This window comes from Grammomys surdaster, unplaced genomic scaffold (assembly GCF_004785775.1).
Source record: "Grammomys surdaster isolate TR1022 unplaced genomic scaffold, NIH_TR_1.0 126013, whole genome shotgun sequence".
In the NCBI taxonomy this organism is placed as follows: Eukaryota; Metazoa; Chordata; class Mammalia; order Rodentia; family Muridae; genus Grammomys; species Grammomys surdaster.
Window position 1 is genome coordinate 2,892,896 of NW_021620828.1, and position 19,637 is coordinate 2,912,532.

Consider the following 19,637-nt stretch of genomic DNA (forward strand, 5'->3'; position numbering starts at 1 on the left):
TTTCTGCCACTGTCCCTCCCCAGCCCAAGGCTGAACAATATACAGCCTAACATGCAGCTTTTGGACACTCTCTTCACGGAAGGATGTTAGGAACCACTGCTAAGCCAACTGAAGGTCTTATTTGGTTGTTACCCCTGTGTAACATAGGAGATGTCTACATCCTATGTAACATAGGATGTCTGAGTCCTGGGAAAGTTGTTCAAAATACAAAAGCAAGCCTTTGGGCGGCAGCACATACCTTTAATCCCAGTATTGGAGAGGCAGAAGCAAGAAACTTTCTGTGAGTTTGAAGCCAGCTTGGTCTAGATGATGAGTTTTGGGATAGTCAGGGTTAAGTAATAAGACGCTTTAACTCAAAACACAACACACACACACAGCAAACAAAAACAAAAAAGAGAAATACAAAAGTATAGGTCTGAAGAGATTGCTCAGCAGTTAAGACCTCTGGCTTCTCTGGTCTAATCCCTAGCACCCACATGATGGCTCACAACCATCTGTAATTCCAGTTCCAGGGGACTCTTATGCACTCGAAGACCACACCTTGCATGAGAGATACGGTGAAGGAAAGGCATTATATGGTAACCCGGAGGAACACGAAGCTCATGTTCTTCACCTGGCTAAGGGCGGGGATCCCTAGAGACAACCCTGAATCTGGAGATAGCACAGTGGGTTTCTGGCAACCACACCAGGAGACACTTGCTCACAGCCAAGAGAATGAGTATTTGGCAAAAGACAGGGGCTGTTCTGGAAGCCCAGCCATGACATTGCTGCCTTAGCCACCTCCTGAAGACACTTGCAGACGTTTCCACACGCATCTGGCTATAGTCATGGTCTAAAAGGGGAAAAAAGGAGGCAACTACTCGAATTGTAAAACATGGATGTGGGGTTGCTTCTGGCTTAGGATCTCAATCTTACATCATTCCCAACCGTTGCCAACAAAGTTCTGACTCAGGACGGGTATGTTCTCGTCTGAGGGCTAGCAGTCTAGAAATAAGTCAATGATAGCCAGACATTGTAGGTCAAGGTGAGTTTATTGTCCAAATAGCATAACCTAATTGCATTCAAAACCTCTTTCAACATCATCGGCAAATCCAACTTCAAACTAGTCAGAAGTACAAGTTATGGTTGTTTTTTTTTTCTTTTTTAAAGATCACTTAAAACTTAACGGCTATGTCATATCAGCACTGTAGTCAATACAATGTGCTTCCCCCCAGATTTCCTAAAGACCTTTTCTTTTTGATTCACATTGACCCTGCTACTTTAGCATCTCCTAGTATCCCAACCATAAACCCCACCCACACCTGTTATAGAGTATACCGTGAGAGAACAACATTGATTTGATATGGCATCACACTCTTAAAGCAAATTTTAAAGAAAGAGAGAGAGAGAGAGAGAGAGAGAGAGAGAGAGAGAGAGAGAGAGAGAGAGAAACAAAATAATCCAAGACAAGAGATCACAACTGATAGATCTGAGGTACATGGCAGAAGGATAATGAACAACATGGAGATAATTCGATGGCCCGGTGACTTGCTGGGGACATACAAGATGATCAGCATAAGAATGACAGCCAATAAAAATTAAGAGACACTTTAAAGTTTTTTTTTTTTGTCTTTTTTCTTTTTTTGTCAAAGATAGGCACCAGTTGACTTTACTGTGTCAGTAAAGGCACTTTTCCCCCACAAGTGGGCTGCAGGCAAAGGAACGGGTCTGCAGCGCCATCAAGTGTGTGTATGTGTCAATGGCTTTGTAAAATCACAGCCAAGAATGGGTCTCACAGGCCAACCACGTTCAAAAGCAGAGTAGCACACTGTCTGGCTCGAGGACTCTTTCATGCTGTTGAGAATCCAGAATCATCAAAAGCCACTTGGTGTAAGGAAGTTAGAACACCTCCTGGGGGCTTCCCTACCCTATTTCATACAAATAGATGCAGCTGTTGACAACCACCTGGAGTCTGCACTGAGAAAAAAGCCCGTGTGTCGTGTGGACCTATGAAGGGCTGTCAGCTTAAGGGTACTTCACTGTCTCAGTATTAATTTCCCTTTTAAAGCTATTCCCAAGGCTGCACTGTCTAAGGTAACCAAGGAGGAATCCTTTGGGCTTAGAAGTAAGCCATACTTAGACTTCTGATTGCTATCTCCGGTTAGCACACCACCAGTACACTGTCCAGGACATAGGGTACAAGTGTGGTCCTCCCAGCCCTGTCCCCATAATCCATGGAGACAAAGCTCCTCTGCCTCCTTTGTGAAAGCCACCCCATCTTAGCCTGTGGTCTTACAGTTCTCAAGGCACAGTCTGGTGGGTCCCCAAAGAGCTAGACTATAGGAAAGCTATTAAGCTCCCCCTGGAGGGGTCACTTACCCTGCTAGCAACAAGATGGGATCTGGGGGTGCGTACCCCAAGACTGCCTGCTAGAGAGGAGTCTGTCTTGGTAGGCATGCACCTTAAAGTTAGCTGCCTACAAGACACGCTCTGCTTTCCCATGGTGTCCTGGGGACAGTTCAAACCAAAGCAGCCTCTGCAAGCTGTCTCATTGAGAAACAGCTCACCACTCGCAGGCTGCCTGGTTTTTAGGAGCCATTGTGAATCTCCTTATGCTTAGCATATTATTTTTTGGCATACTAGGGTTTCTTTCCCCTAGGATTTGGTCAAAACAGGGAAGGATCAAAATTTGGCAGGCTAGGGGTACAACTTAGCCCTCACTGATGGAGGAAAAAAACAAACAAACAAACAACAACGACAAATTAAAAACAAAGAAGAGATCATTAGCAAGGCAGAAAAAGACCAGAATCTGTAATCCCTTCTGTAGGATATGAAGAGGGCTGGGGAGAGCAAGCTGAAATCGTTTATACTCCTCTGGGACAGAAATACTAACAAAGAGACCCAGATCTAAGCAGAAGGTATTGGTCACCAAGGGCTCCAGACTCCCTTCCTGTGTGTAACTGAGGAGCAGGCAGAATGGCCACTCTAGGGGACCCATCCCACTAGGTTCCGAGGATGCAAACAGGAAGTGTCTCTTAGGTTCCAGGTAAGAGGGATGGAGGGGCAGACAATAACCGGCCTCTCCCCTTGTGTGTCAGCTTCCTTCATTCAATGTTTCTGTTAAGTTCAGAGGTCATTTATCAGGCACCCCAGTTGCCCAAGAACTCAAGGGAGTGTGTCCGTCAAGTTCTGTGGGGTTTCTTAAGGACTGGGAGAGTGGGCTGTGCAGTGTGAGCTCTGGATAAACACTGGCTAGCTGCAGGCCTCTCCCTTTTCCCCTCTCAAACTTCCCAAACTATTACCCACTGTCCCATCACAAAGTCCCTAGAACTTTAGGGTTATACTAATTCACCAAGTCCCAATCCTTCCTAAATACACACGAGTCCACAGAAACAGCCTCTCCCTTCTTTCAACTTGCATTCCAGACTCATTCAACCTGTACCTCCTACCTTGCCCACTCAATGGGATCCAAAACCTGACGCCTTTCAATGCCACACACAGACACCCTGGCCACGCACAGCGCTTGCCTGCCACTGTAAAGGACAAGAGAGGGAGAAAGGAATACCACCCACGTGTGTGGCAGACTCTGCACCACAGACTCAGCCCTAGGGAAGGCTTCGGAGACCATCCGAAGTTGGGGTGTCAATGCCAAGGAGAGGGAAACTGGTCTGTGTTCATGGTGAAGGGACCCCATTAATAGGAAAGTCCTGTGTCTGACTGGGCTACGAGATGGGGGAGGGTCCCCTAACTGCCAGAATTCTCCATCACTGAACATGGTACATGCATGCAAATCAGGCTGACCTAGTCCACTGCTTGTGTTTGCGGAGTATCTGCCTTGTAGAAGAGCCCTTCAGCATTGTCTTCTATCATAAGGAGGGAGCCTGGTGACCTTCGAGACAGAAAAGACCTCTGGTCTGAGACCCTAGGGTCAGATCTCTCCTGCCTTCAACCTAGGAGGATGCCCAGCTCCCGCCTTCTGCCTGTCCTGTGCTTCTTGCCTTCCAAACAAAAACGGTATAGCTGTGAGGTATTATGGAAACAAAAAGAAGTACATTGTTACCATTATTGGTTTTGTTTTGTTTTGTTTTGTTTTTTTTGTCCAGTAAACCTGAGGTAAAGAATACTCTCTTTGAAGAATGTGATCAGAGGAAAGAAAACCTGGAAATGAAGAAGCACGGAAGAAAAGGAACAAAACGAAACCAAACGAAACGCAAACCCATCAACACTACCAGAAGAACGGGCACAGAGGAAAAAAGCTTTTCCAGTACAAAGAACTCATGTCTCAACCATCTACTTCGGGACTTGAAATTTAAGCAGTAAAATAATATATTATAACAATGTTTCTAAAATAGCAGCACACCGTGAAACATTACAGCTCGGTACTGTTACTGTGAATGGGGACGAACCATCTTAGCTTCTTAGCAGCGAAAAATAATAATAAACAGAACGAAAGAAAATGAAAGATAAGAGACCTTTAGATGTTTCTCCATCTTCAACCCTCATACTGTGAAACAAGGCAGAACCTGTGTAGATAACTCTTCAAAGCAGCCCTGTTCTGATCTTTTCTCTTAAAAAAAAAAAAAAAGGCAGATATTTTAACAAATAGCTTCATCACCTGTCAATTATAATTGTGCAAAAAAAAAAAAAGAAAAAAAAAAACAAAACAACTGCGGCTCCAACTTCTGTTTACTGACGGCCTCAAAGAAGTGGGAGAGGAGGTCTTCAAGTACAATGAATACAACTTTGCACTAAAATTAACAAACAAACAAATAAAAACCAAAAAAAAAAAAAAAACCGGAAAAGGGACCAAAATGCCACACCCTGATGTTCAGCCTTTGCACCAGAAGTAAGTTCTCTTTCCATGTCCAAAGGAGAAAAACATAGACGGGGATTCAATCCTTCTAAACCACCAGAATGGTTTAGACCTTTGTTTACAGGCTTTTCCGAGGGATGCTGGAAGGGAGTATCAGCAGGGGGCTTTCTCAGCCCTGGCAGGGACACCAGCGCTAGGTACCAGAACATCACACTCCAGAAATGAATAGTAACCGAAGAGGTCAGCAGGGGGAGGGGCAAAGAAGGAAGGTGAATTCAACATGATTTGCATAAACCATCCCATATCCCACCCCACCCTCCCCCAAAATTTTCAAAGTGCTTTTTCTAATAGAATGGTTTATCACAATGTTAAACTGTGGACCAGATATGCCAATCAGCACCAAAAGTTAAGTTTTTTTTTTTTTCCTTAATAAGGGATTAAAGATCACCTCACCCTCTTCCGTTACATAAGGAAGCTTTGTTTCAGATTCCATTTGTGGTCTCCATCTGCTCCCTCTTAGATGAGTTTTGGTCATGGCCCATAGCTAATTCCCTCCATCAGACGAGAGTAGGATACATCTACAGTGAACCATGTTTGGAAGAAGAAGCCCAAATTGACCAAACATGAGACTCAGGAGCCAATCACCTGTGTCCAACTGGCAAAAGACATATCCCTTAGGTAGCAGCTACTGTAGTCAGCAAGAGTATGCAACGGAGAGAGACCCCAACACGCTCAGTCTTGGAAACACGTGGTGAGGCACCAAAGGCGCTTCTTACATCCAAAATGGTTCAGTCATGTGGTCGGGTGGTTCTGGGCAACCTCCCCCGGCATGTCCCTTCTGATTCCTTCTTGGGTTCACTGCTTTGCAAACTACTGGTGCCTTCCTGGCATCCATGGTTCCTTGTGGTTTTACTAACGGGGGCATATGTGTCACAAGCACAAAAGACAATGTCCTCTAATTTGTTCCCATACTGCAGGTATACACATTCTCTAGCTAGTCTGCGGGTTCTCCTGTAAGCATCTCACTATAACGTTTGCATCATCAAATAACAACGGTTCACATATACAAGGAATCCCCTTACACTGGATTTTGAACAGGCACCACATGCATTTCAGCTACACGGCCTTTTCCTCTCATTTCTAAAAGACCTTTAAATAGGATCTAGGTGGGGCAGATTTTGCTTTTTTGTTTTGTTTTTTGAAGTTTCATCCTAAAACACAAAGAACAAGACATAACTAGAGAGAGAAGGGAGTAGCAGGTGATGAACACGACTCTCTCTTGCCGCCCGAATGGCTTCCTCACAGGTCAACATCCCGCACGTCTGTAGGGGTGGTGGCTTGGTCCGGATCTTCCACAGACTTGGATCCGTTATGCTGCTCCTGACGGAATTGCTGCAGGCTGTTAAGCAGCACAGCCTCAATTTGCTCCTGGCAGGCTTTGAGACAATCCTAGAGGAGAGAGGTCCAGACCAGAGCTATTAGCACATGCAAATGCACACGACACCTCCCAGAGGCAGACATTGTCCAACTCACATTCTCATTTTCCTGCAAAGGAAAACAGGAAAGTTCTCAAACGCAACGGAAACTCAGTAACAAAGTGGGGTCCACAGCCGGCAGCGTCAGCACCATCTGGGAACTAGCTAGAAGCCTATCTCAGATTGAGCAGATCAGAGCTGGCACATCTGCTAAAGCCCAGGCATTTCTTATTCTAAACTACATTGACTGGCAGGCGATCCAGCTAGAAAAAGCCATTGCCTGGTCATCAGGGGATCAACTGGAGGTTCTTCTGTCTGGGAAAAGTGGCACAGAAGGTTTGGTTCCTGCAAGGTGCTACACTGTAAGCCATGCAAGCAATCAAGGAATGGATAAGAAGGCTGATGCCTAACCATTTCAAGTGCTCAGAAACAAAAAGTCCCCGAGTTCTCTGCTCCTTTACCACCCTTGGACCCTTCTCTCGAAACCACAATGCACATGTTTACAAAACTCAGGACGCTCGAACTTGTCCAATTTGGGAATAAGCAAGATTTTGCACTGTTGCCTCTATTAGTCTATATTTGGTAGGGAAAATGCAGAGTGAGCTGCCCCAGGCAGAGGATTCTATTAGCTGGGAGACGTGGAATGTGAGGGCAAGTCATGGCTGTCACTGGGATGGGACTAAGGCTCAGGCTAGAAGGTTGGGGGGAGGGGCGAGCTGAGGAAACTGCCCCTAGTAGGGATTTTCACCCTAGCTTCTTGGTTCCACCTCCCTGTGCTACGAAGCAGCCCGTGCATACAGAAGGTGATAACTTGAATCTCCTGGTGCCTGCTCACAACTCAACACACACTTCCCTGTTTATTTCACTGTTGAGACCTCACCGCCTAGAAGTTGCTATTTATGTTTCTAAACACAAAGGTATTATTTTTATTTTTCCAAAGACCTGAAAATAAAGTTGGCAACAACTACCAAGGAGCAATGGTTCCATCCTCTACCCCCGCCCAGCCTACCCCCTAGACCTCCATTTTTTTCCCGTTCCTATCCCTCATCTGCTCCCCAGTTAAGGTAGCTGGAAGATGAGGAATGACAGCTGATCAAGAGCAAAGGTCAGAGAGGTTGAAATGATTTCCTGAACCTAGGAAGGGTGGGAAGCAGGAGGGGGATCTTTGGTGCTCACTCCACACTGGCAGGCCACTGCTCCATTTGCAAAACCCCAATCTGTTTCGCCAAGTATAAAAATGAAGGGCTAAGTAGCAAATCAATAAATGATCGGTGTGTGTGTGTGTGGGGGGATATGGCTCCATCTGTCCTGGAATCGGAAAGAATCCTTTGGATTTTGAGACAACATGTTTCTCAGGCTGGCTTTAATCAAGTGATCCCCCTGCCTCAGTCTCTCGAGTAGCTGAAACTTTTAAAGCACACGAACATGTCCATCTTAAATTTCTTTGAACAAAGGTATAGATTACCAGTTACTTAAGACAAGGATGTACCACAGGTTGGTCCTAGAGATGGTGTGGTCCAGCATCAAGGGGAGGGGTGTCACCAGGCTAATTTCAACAGTATCAAGTAAAGGACTCATGTGCCAAGGCTCCAGCATCTCTCATCCTGATCTTTGGTACCTGCCACTCTCATTAGCAATTAAAAACCTGGGTCCTGCCATCGTCTCTTTTGTTTGCCATGTTTCCTGCTAGGCCAATCTGGCAGCATTTGGCGATATAAATAGCTTTTTTCCTGGGAGGCAGAGAGAATGAGTGGGAACACCCCAGAGACAGCAACCACATCCATGCCTCCAACCGTGTACCCGGCCACAGAAATCAAAAACTTCCTGAGACGTCATAAAGTCTGGGGGTTTTGGTATTTTAAGACAGTAGGATTTGTAGCTGATGTGGGGCCCTTTGTGAGGCTGGGTGGAGAGGAGAACTCTGAACCATTCCATTTCAAAGGAAGCTGGTTGAGGAGAAGGCTGGAGGGTTATGCCTCTGAAGACAGCCTGGGCTGCATAGTGAGCCCTTCTGTTGATGATGAGGAATCTTCAAGGTGTGTGTGTGTGTGTGCGTGGTGGGGGGTTACTTGGTGAATATTTCCTGATGTAATCTACACAGGAGACTTTGCTCCACAGTAGGAAATTGTGCGCCTCTTGGCCAAGTCCATACACCCTTTTTTTTACTAGTCTGCTATCTTCTGATCCCTGGAAAAGATCATCTGGGTTGGCACATCTATCTACCCCATTACCATGACCATTGTACATTTCCATTGTATTAATCATGCCAGATGGTCCTCGGAAAGAAACCAGCCTGCAGAAAGCTTAAGAACTGGGCCTTAGGATCTGCAGTGTGCCTACTCTTCCTACAGTAAGCCTTCCCTTCTAGCTGCCTGAGACTTTAAAGGGACAGTTGTGAGAAACCCCTACAGGGAAGACAAGACATCTGGCAGTCACTTCTACTGGGCATTCAGAGCCAAGGGCTCAAGATAATACAAGCATGATGTACCGGTTCAGCCAAGGGTAGGCTCACTGGCTAGTCTAAGCACTGGAGGAAGATCCAAAGGTTTCATATAAACTGTATGCTCTCCCTTCAAGTGTTAACTCAAAATTCAAATCATTACTGACTCTGGATGATCTTTGCCCCCTCTCACTTGGAGAGGGGAACAAGGACTGGTGTAGTTATCCTAAGAAAGACGGCTTCAACGCCATTTGCCACTCACCCAGTAGGCTGCTAAACCCATCAGGTTTGCTCAACCGGCCACTTCCTCACAAGTGGTCAGCTACTAGCTCTACTTTCAACTAGGGTCCTTCAGTCCTGACTTAGCCAGGTAGAAATCCTCTACCTGCAGGAAATGCCTAACATACTCCTTCCTGAGGGTGGGTGCATGGTATTCCTCCAATATCAATCAATCATCCATCAATCATCCATCAATCAATCCCAACAGTTACAGCCTCCCCAGCTCTGTAGGATCCCCTCTCAGAGTCTATAAGGCAAATGCCCTTCCTATGAGCTGGTGGAAAGCAAGGAAGAAGACACCACTGCAGGGCAGTCATGATCTACAATGGAGCAGAGCAGAGGCTGCAGGGGTGGGGAGCTGGTCATTTGTGTCAGGATCCCACAGGAGAGAAGCATGGGGTTCAGAGTAATTCCAAAGGGCTAACAGGTGACATCTTAAAAACTAATCAGAGGGGGGCTGGAGATATGGCTTAGTGGTTAAGATCACTGACTGTTCTTCCAGAGGTCCTGAGTTCAATCCCCAGCAACCACATGGTGGCTCACAACCATCTGTAATGAGATTTGATGCCCTCTTCTGGTGTGTCTGAAGACAGTGACAGTATGCTCATATATATATATATATAATAAATAATAATTTCAAATATATATATTTAAAAAAAAACTAATCAGAGTATCAGCAAATTTGGAGGTGTAAGATGCCTGCAGAGACCAGCCTGGGAACTGGGAGTGGCTTGTCTCTGAATGACAGCAGAAAATCAATGCAAGGTTCAAATGTGAGAACTTTCTCTTTCCAATTTTCTCTACTTCTTTACTGATGTAGGGTCATAGTGGACAGAGATTCTCCAGAAAGGAAGACCCAGGCCATATGTGCCCGTGCGCACATGGATGTGTGTAAGTAAGCATGTCTGTGTGCAAGCAAGTGCCTATGTGTGCGTGTGCATGTGTGCGTGTGTGTGTAGGGGTGATGACAACAGTGGCCCTAATCAAAAGATGCTACACCCATGTGACAAGCAGGAACTCCAGGACCTCGGCTTTGAGGCAGCCTCCAAAAGCAGCAGGCATTGTGTTAAGATGCCCCAAATTAAGCTGATTAAAAGGAAAGCCATAATGCTAGTCTGTCAGCCCGGACAGGTGGCACTCCACTGCGCTGGAGGTCGGGCACCCCTCCAACTCCTCTGATGATGGCCCCCTCCCTGCACTGCCCTGGCCCCCCATCCTCAGAGCCCTGACAGCAGCGGCTATGATCTCCAGCTCGTTACTCAGCCCCCTGACTTCCTCCACTTGCTGGCTCGAGCTCTCAGCCCCGCACCCTCCACTGCCTCCATGAATGGGCCCACGGAACTCCAACCATGAGCCCCCGGTGTAACTGCATCCATCCATTGTCAGTACACACGCACAGCACTCAACAGTGGGACAAAGGGCTGAATGAGCCACAGACCCGCGGCCAACTCAGGCAGAGACAACTTAGGAAACTATCTCACTCTTCCTTTCTTCACAGGCTGCTTGGCTCATTTCCTCGCATACAGAATGAGGCGGCCAAGAAACGAGGAGGGAGGGAGGCAACCCCCAGCCCTACCCACCTCCCCACCACCAGCCTGCCTTCCAGCCATGCTTTCCAGAGCTCCAATCCCCTGCAAAGCACACTGAAGATGACATCGCTCAGAGGCGCTTTGAGAATACAAGTTTCAAGCTAAGGGGGGAACAGAAGAGATGCTGGGGACACCCTCCCCCCTCAGAAAAGTTTGGGTTCAAAGTGAGCCATACTCACCTAAGTTACTTGTTTTGTAATGACTCACTGAGAATCTGTATCATAAAATACCAAGATGACCCTAAGGGATGAATATTCTAGAATCTATTCTAGGCATGTTCTGGAGAACATGGCAAGGGGTTCTGTTATAATTCAGGCAGAACTGACAGCATTACTAGAGCCCATATTTGTTCCATTAAATATCTTCTAGAAACTTCCTCAAATCTTACAGTGCAGAAGCCTCAATTCAACTTTTGTGGTTTTTTTTTCTGCCTTGAAGTGCTGGGGATTGAACCCCCAGAACCTAGCACACATTAGGCAAATATTCTACCACTGAGTCTCATACCAGTTACACTATACGTTGCCTTAAGTGTGTGACCGTGAAAATTAAGAGGCTTGCTCTAAGATAAATCTTCTGACATATAACTAGTGTTTAATTACCTAGATGTAGCTGGATAGACAGGGAGATACAGACAGATGATAAATCTTTCCTAAGGTCCTGAATGAATGAGAGGCGCATTTGAAACTCCTGGCTGCCTTTTGTCCTTCGATCCTCCCTTCCTCCAGCTTCAGTTTCTAATGACTGCCGGAGGTTTGGGATAAAAAGCCAAGTTCAAGGTTCTTGAACAGTGAGGTAAATTCTGGACCACAGCAAGATTACACTGTGGAGGAAAAAGAAAGGGAACCTGATTCTGTGGAGGACTGAGATAGCCGATCCTTGCTCTCAAACTCACCCTTGGCAACCAAAGTCTAGGTATGCAGAAGTTCCCGGAGAGCCAGCCTGCCTCCCTGGCTAGCATCTGTTTTTAGTAACTCTTAACTTGTGGCTGGAAGGGGAAAGTACCTAAAATACACTACCCTCTGAGACTTCCCTCCCTGTAAAACTGTCAGGCTTCTCACTCAGAGTTCTCTTTGGAATGGAGCAGTCCAATTTATTTTGGCAACCAGATGGAAAAACAAAGCCCCACTTTCTCAGAGCCGCGTGGGTCCCTGAAGTCCCAACTATCTGCTGCCAGTGAGCTGGGCAATGTTGTCTAGGTGTGGCAGACAAGTCCAGGGGACCTACTGTCAACCTTGATCTCAGGCCATCCATGAATTGCCACCTAAAGTGAGAGTAGAACTTGGTGGCTCTGAAAAGACTGTGAAAAACACGGGGAACTGAGGAACGGCAGCCAGCTAGCAGTGTCTCCTGGCTTCTATTTGTCACAAGGGAGCAAATGTGGTCCTGGGGGTTGGTTTAACTTCTCCATAGGAAAGAGCAACATACTAACTGAGATTTCCCAGGGATGGTCCATATGAGTGTGGTATATTTATATGGATAAAATATCATGACATGGGGACTGGAGAGATGGCTCAGAGGTTAAGAGCACTGGCTACTCTTCCAGAGGTCCTGAGTTCAATTCCCAGTAACCACATGATGGCTCATAACCATCTATCATGAGATCTGGTGCCCTCTTCTGGCCTCTAGAAATACATGTAAGCAGAACACTGTATTCATAATAAATCTTTAAAAAAATGACATAAAATTGACCATTTCAGTGCATTTTGGTGCAATGCACATACATACATACTCTATGTTATGACTATGATGCTCCACCTCCAACTGGAAACTCTGTGTGCACTTACATTGCCTGGCCTGCCTTCCTTCCTTCCTTCCTTCCTTCCTTCCTTCCTTCCTTCCTTCCTTCCTTCCTGGTCCTGGGAACCTCCATCCCAATTTTTGTTTCTATGAATTTGACCTCTCCGGCTGCTTCATATATGACTTGTCTTTTGTGTCTGGCTTATTTCACTTAGCACAATGCTTTTCAGCTTAACCAAATACTAAGTGTCTATAGGATAACATTTCTTTTGAAAGGCTATATGATATCCCATTGCATGGAAATACCACATCTTGCTTCTCTAGTCGAAGGATATATTTTGCAAATTTTTGCTCAGCTCAAATTCTGCATTAGCCATCATTAGGCATCGTCTAAAGAAATGCCCTGCCTCTCTTAAAGCGCAGAACGCACTAGCGTTTGTGAGGACCTTGCATACTTTTTTACCTTTTCTTTATTAAATTTTAATTAATCTATGCTTATGTGTATTGGTGCTTTGCCTGCATATGTGTCTGTGCACCGTGTGTGTGAGGTACAGATCATTGTGAGGCGCTACATAGGTGCTGGGAATCATACCCAGGTGCTCTGGAAGAGCAGTCAGTGCTTTTAATCACCAAACCATCTCTAGCCCTTACTTTCCACTCCTTGATTAATCACTAAATTATTGTCTATGCTCCGTCTGCCCATTCTAGCTTCTACCATGGCGTCTAGGGACCATGCCTTGCTCATCTATACTCTGTAAGGCAGCAGTCTGCGACAACTGGCTATTCTAAGTGCTTCCAGAAGTGAGTCAGGGGCATGATTCAAACACACCACTTCTTCATCCACAAAAGGGTGAGCAGAGGTCATGAAATCAGAACTCCTCTCCTTCTGAACAGCATGGCAGCCAATTGGTCTTCATTTAGACTTCAGCCCTTCAGACGACATATATTGATGGAGGGGAGGGGAGGCCTTGCAGAACCTGGGAAGCTGCAGACAACACCCATCCTTTCCCCTGAAAACACTTCTGGAAAGCAAGTGAAGTGAGCTTCCAGGAGCCAGTCATACATGTGCAACTTTGAGGCACCAGCTGTGTACCCGGACAAGTGAGGTCGGTCTTACTAGTTCCTATGTCCACACTTCGATTTTAATACTGCAAGGTTTATTCTTGAGCCCATTGTAGGCAAGAATAGACCTGTCCCCTAAAATAAGACAAAACACGAGTCCCTTGTAGGAAGAAGTACCAGGGAAAGTGAGATGGCTCAGTGGGTAAGGGTGCCTACCACTAAGCTTGCTGACCCAAGTTCGATTCCCAGGACCTACATGGCTGTTCTCTGACCTCCACATGCAAGTTATGGCATGTATCACACACACACACACAAATAAGCAAAGGTAATTCAAAAGTTTGTTAAAAGAGATAAAGTACCAAATCTATAGCTGTAAACAATGGAGCTGCGTTGTCTGCATTGACCCTAGTCTGACAGCAGACTGGGATTCTCTGACTGTTGCACGGTGCATGAGGTGAAGGTGGCCACCTCCAGTTTGAGATGACAGGCTGGGGTGCGGTCATGCAAACTGGGGTGGAGACAGAGAGCCTCCTTCTGTGGAAGCTCGCTCGAGCAGTGAGCGGTGAGCGGTGGTTTCTGCTCATATGGAACAGTAAAAAGGAGTGGGGTGAGAGAGAAAAGCAAAGGATGGGACCCTGGTGGGGATGTCAGCCAATCAGAGCAGGCCTACAACTGTCAAAAGTGTGGTGATATGTGTGTTTGTGTCTGAGGATGTATGTATGTGTGTGTCTGCATGTATGTGTATATATGTGTATGTGTGTAAGATGTGTGTACATGTGTCTGTGTGAGTATGGGTGTACGTGTGTGAAATGTGTATCTCTGTGTCTGTGTGTGTGTGTGTGTGTTTAGAAGCTGAAGAAAGGAGTGCTTGTTACTGGCTAGCATCCTATCTATAAAGGAATCCTTAACAGGAGACATTAGGAAAAGTGAATACAAGGGCTGGGGTTGAGTCCCTCCACGCATGTACACACGCACACATGCACACATGCACACATGCACACACCCACTACTTGGATAGTTACAAATGCATTCTTCATGCTGTACTGAGGTTGGGGGTGGGGAGTTTCACAATCCATGTCTTGGAGCCCTCACTAAAAACCATACATTTTGGCACCAACATTTAAAATGCCCCATTTAAAACCTGGTTCAGAGAAAAACTCACGGTTAGTTCTACCAAGGCCTCTAAGTCCTTCACCTCTCTGAGAGAGTGTCATGGCCAAATACAGGTAAGTTGATGGATGGCCTTGAGCTTCCTGAGTTTAAACAGCCTGTGCTCAGCATACCGAAGCGAGGCACCAGCCATAGGCATGTGCATTACACGACATGACCCTTGAACCCAGTAAATTCCCTCATGGGGCAGTCTCAAGTCCCCTGAATATCCAGAGGGTGTCTTGTGAATTTCCCCTGCATTCCCAAGCCTCTCCGTGGTGAAGTACCAGGACCTAAGAGCCAACAATACTCCTCTCTCTGCTTGGCCTTTCAGCTGAATGCTTTTTGCGAATACAAAGCTCTCAAGAGCCACAGCAGTGAGCAAAGTTTCCAGGCTGGAGACAGAGCTCAGAGGCCTGAGTCCCCACTCTGCCTTTACCTGTCCTACCTCTCCGCTGCATCCCCCCTCCGCTGCCTGGGGGGAAAATGCAGGTAACTGTCTAAGCTCTGAGAGTCATCCCAGATGGAACCCTTCCCAATTGTTACATCCTAGCCAGTGAAATCAGGACCTTGTGCGATCCTGGTCCATCTCAAAACCTCTGTGTTTAAGAGCCCTGAATTCTGGCAGCCAGCAGCAGACTCGGGGCCATCCACACAGAATGGAAAAAGCCTAAAGCTAATAATAGTTCCTGACTTTCTACTGGACTCCATCCTTGTGTGCTTTGTCATCTACCAAAACTTTGAGCAAAAAAGAAAGCCTGAGACAGGGTGGTGGCAAGGCTGACAGGTTGAGGTATCACTCACAAGGCCATGTCTCAAATCTGCTCCTTCTGCCTCAGCCACTGGCCAGCTTTAGCTGTCCCCTCTTTGTGCCTTACCGCCTCATTGGAGAGTGAGTAGACCTGGACGCTCTCCACGGCAGAGCAGAGGCCTGACAACGTGCACATAAATGGACATGAACCCTACGCCGCAGAGGAAAATCACTCACCAGCCCTCCCCCTTCTATCAGCCTGCTGAGGTCCTGTCTGTATTCTAAGGTACAGGCATGCTTTCAAACCCCTAAGAGGAAGCAGGAAGCCATTGTGCACACCTGTAATCGCAGCTATAGGGAAGCAGAGGCAGGAGGATCACAAGTTCAAGACCAGCCCAGGCAACTTCGTGAGACTGTCTCTCAATAAAATTTAGAGAAGAAAGGCTAGAGATAAGACAACTGACTATTCTCCCAGAGGTTCTGGGTTCAATTCCCAGCAACCACACGGTGGCTTACAACCATCTGTAATGGGATCCGATGCCCTCTTCTGGTGTGTCTGAAGACAGTTCTAGTATACTCAGATACTCACATACATAAAATAAATGAATCTAAAAAAAAAAAATTAGAGAAGAGCTGATGATGTAGCTCAGTGGTACAGTGGTTGCCTGGGATACCAAAAACCCAACCCCCAGTCACACCTCCACACATCCATACACATACCCTACACACACACACACACACACACACACACACACCTCGAGCGAAGGCATCACTCTGCTGGAGTCTGACCTTTAAAAAACAACAACAACAAGACTCTGAGCCACCATCATAAACCAACCATCTTTCCTGGAACTTGAGGAGAGGCATCTGGTTTCAGTCAAGGAGGCGGGTACCTACCACATCAGTGTGGGTGATCTTGGCCAGCAGCTCAGTCAGGGCATCACACGTGAGTGTGTTCACTTCGTCATCCTGCTGAAGCCCACAGATGGCTGCTCCCACGCTTCCCGTTGCGATCATCGATGGCGGGTACATGGCAAACTTGAAGTCTGCAAAGAACGAGAGGCTAGAAGTCAGGCACAGAAGGAAAACGGGGCTCAGTGCTTGACAGCCAGCACATGCTCGACACGGTGCAGACCTACTGCCCTAGGATCCCTGGATGCACAGCCACTGTCTCCCTCGACTCCTTCTTCCACAGGAAGCCCTTTATTGATTTGTCAGCTGTGGATATTCTCAAAGAGACAGAGGCAGGAGAGAAAGGGCGCATATCTGAGTACATAGCAAATCACCTGGCGCTCTGAGTCCCAGGAAGTTAATAGTTGCCAGGAATTTTTTTTTCTTGACCAGAGAGGTGATTAAAACATGGCATCTTCCATGGGGTGGGGGGGGAAGACGAAGAGCATGCAATTGTACAAGTCAGTGCTCTGTCTGTCCTGCAGGTGGGATAGCTATGGGCTTTCCATGTTTGAAAGAGGGAGGACAAAGTACAAGGCGATGGGAGAAACCATGAGAATTTTATGATATTCCAATAGGATCTTGCCTTAATCTCTGGCTAGTCATAAAGAAATACTAATGAGGGGCTGGGTAAGAGTAAGAGTACTTATTACACCCCCAGAGGACCCAGGTTTGGTTTTCAGCATCCATACGAACTGTCTGTAACTCCAATCCCAAGGAGTCTGATACCTTCTTCTGACCTCCACAGGCATCAGGCATATGCCTGGTACACATACGTGTGTGTGTGTGTGTGTGTGTGTGTGTGTGTACATGCGTATGCACGTAAGCTAAACAAAGAAGCAGAATGAGAGAATGAGATGGCTTAATTCTCTTGATTCTCAACTTCTAACCCCATGTTCAGGATCTTCAGAACATTAGGGCAGAGGACAGGATTTTTCTCAAATACCAAAGACTAACAATTAAATTCTAATCACACTCGTATTTTCTAAGAGTTAAGACAGGGGATTTACCTTAAATAGTAGGGGCAACCTTGGACCTTAAACTCATTCATCACCGAGTGATTCTCTAAGGGGCTGTGTAGCTACAATCCATTAACTACTAGTTATATGCAGAGGTGAATCCTGTCAAGGTGGGCTGGCCCTGCTAACTGCTAACGTGCATGCATTGCATGTGGTATCTGTTTAACACACAAAGCCACCATGGAGGGTGACGTTATGGATGGAAGGAAACCTGGGAATTGTCAAGTTGATCTTGTCTTTGTCCCTGCCTTGGGCTCGAAGTTTAAAGAGGTAACAGTGTCATCATCTAGTAGCAGCTGTGAAATGGGGGCCACTTTCCAGTGTCTGATCTCTAGATATGTCAAGATACCAATAAGACCAGTGGAGACTGAAGGCAGATCACAGAGGGACACATGAGTCACACTTCAGCTCATAGTGAGAATCCTGGGCTGCACATGGCACACTCAGAGCAACCTGGACTCTTCCCTTCTCTTAATGCAATGGCCTCTTACAGCAGTGCATCACAGAGAAGCTTTTACAACGGAAAGCCAGTGTCTCAGCATTGAGGCTCTACTGTTCTTAGACACTCCACGAATCAGTGAACCATGCACATGTACCCTTCCACGTGGGCTCAATCCCAGGAGCACTGGGTAGGCCTGTCTGTCTGTCTGTCTGTCTGTCTTCTTGGCTGTCTTCCTTTCGCTGTTCACCATTTTCACCTTGAGGGCCATATATTACAGGGTTTCTTCACCTAACTCCTGCTGGCCGCTGACCCCTGTTGTGTCTTCTTTATCCTGAGTGATGTGATGAAGCCAAATTCCCTCCCTTGGTTCTTGCTCTGCTGTAGGTCTCTCCCATATGAGCTACAGGAGACTGTTTCTCTATTCAGTAACATCGTTAGCTGCCACCCGTGATATTCATAGTATAGAGGAGGTAGCCAGCCCATGGCCCTGGGCCCACAGAGGCCCCGGGTGACAGCATCTGTCAGTGACAGGGCGCTGAAGTGCCCTCAACGTTCCCTTCCTTGTGCCGAAGCTTCAGATTGGGGTATACCCATCATCCCTGCAGAACTTTGCAGCCAGCCACACTGATAACAAAGCCAACTCAGGGTTAGCATGTGGAGCATACCATGCTCCAGTACGCACAACTATCCCTTCCCAAGTGGAAAAACAGGCGCTCCCAAGAAGTAGCAGTTTCTTATGGCTGTGTAGCCAATTTACTACACAGCAGTGCATGCCAGTTTGGAGTGCTGTGCTTGATTTCATATACACAACATGGGTATCTTTGAAAGAAACTTTTCTGACCTACAAAAAGGGTACTAATTTTCTGGGTGGTGGTGGCACTCAGGAAGCAGAGGCTGATGGATCTCAGGGTTCAAGGCCAGTCTGGTCTACAGAGCAAGTTCCAGGATAGCCAGAGCTACCCAGAGAAACCCTGTCTTGGAAAACAACAGCAAAAAGTACTAATTTACCCTTTTCACAGTGCTATCCTGAGGATTAGTTACAAGGGCCATGCATGCTATAAACCATGCATAGAACCTGGCTTGGGGTAAACCTGAGATGTCAGATGTCGGTCACCCTTGGTCTTAATCCTTACCCTTTTGCTACGCAGTCCGCATTTACTCTGATGTGGTCCACCTAGGATCTAGGAGCAGTGCTTCTCTGAGGAGCCCCAGGCCTGACCTCCTCCCTCCTGGTGGAAGCAGGCAAAGGACCCAGTACATTGGATGGAAATCTTGGAGTGTCAGACAATTGCTCAGTGCCACTCACTCATCAGGAGTGCTGGAGACCTTGGTACCCCAATCCAGTCTGGGTTTAGAGTCACCCTCAATGTTACCTCCTACACACCACGGAAGGAAACACAGAAGGGCTCTTGCCCAGAAGTCAACCACATGGGCCTTAGATTCATCTGCCATCTCCTCGTGGTACCAAATATCAAGGATGCCATAGAAGCAGCTGGGGATCTGGAGTGACTCCCTAATCTACACAAGGACCAGGAGAAGCACTCCATATCCGCCAACTTGGAACCTGCACTTTAAAAAAAATGAGATTTCACTGGCCAAGCTGTTTTACACCAATAGGGTTTAAAAGTGGGATGCTGTCGTTGTGCCCAATGAGAGGAATATTGAGTAAAACGCAGGAGCCTGAGTAGTGCTAACAAAAGCCTCCTGGAGGCTGCTTTACTCTTGTTCTCCACTAGGGGGAGGGAGTTCGTTCTGAGACCCAGCCAAAAAGTCTGTTGTCTCTGTCTCTTCCTCACCTTCAACCTGTGCCGAAGTTTAAAGAACCAGACCCAGGATGCTCCTTGGTCAGCAAAGGACACCCATGATGTCATTCAGCACGCACACATCTGACACCTTCAGAAAGAGTTCAGCCAACCTGTCCTTTATAGTTCAAGACAATAACTGCTAATGA

The 19,637-nt window shown here is 46.7% G+C and overlaps 1 protein-coding gene across 1 annotated transcript in view; it reads right to left on the reverse strand.

The window, feature by feature from the left end:
- Positions 1-1,012: 1,012 nt before the first annotated feature.
- Ccnd2 (cyclin D2) overlaps positions 1,013-19,637 on the reverse strand; it is a 27,252-nt gene continuing 8,627 nt past the window's right edge. The window contains exons 4-5 of the mRNA XM_028754432.1: positions 16,172-16,320; positions 1,013-6,241 (exon numbers count right to left, since the gene is read on the reverse strand). Of these exons, the coding sequence (XP_028610265.1) occupies positions 6,092-6,241; positions 16,172-16,320 (299 nt within the window). The 3' untranslated portion in view covers positions 1,013-6,091. The remainder of the gene's footprint in view (positions 6,242-16,171; positions 16,321-19,637) is intronic.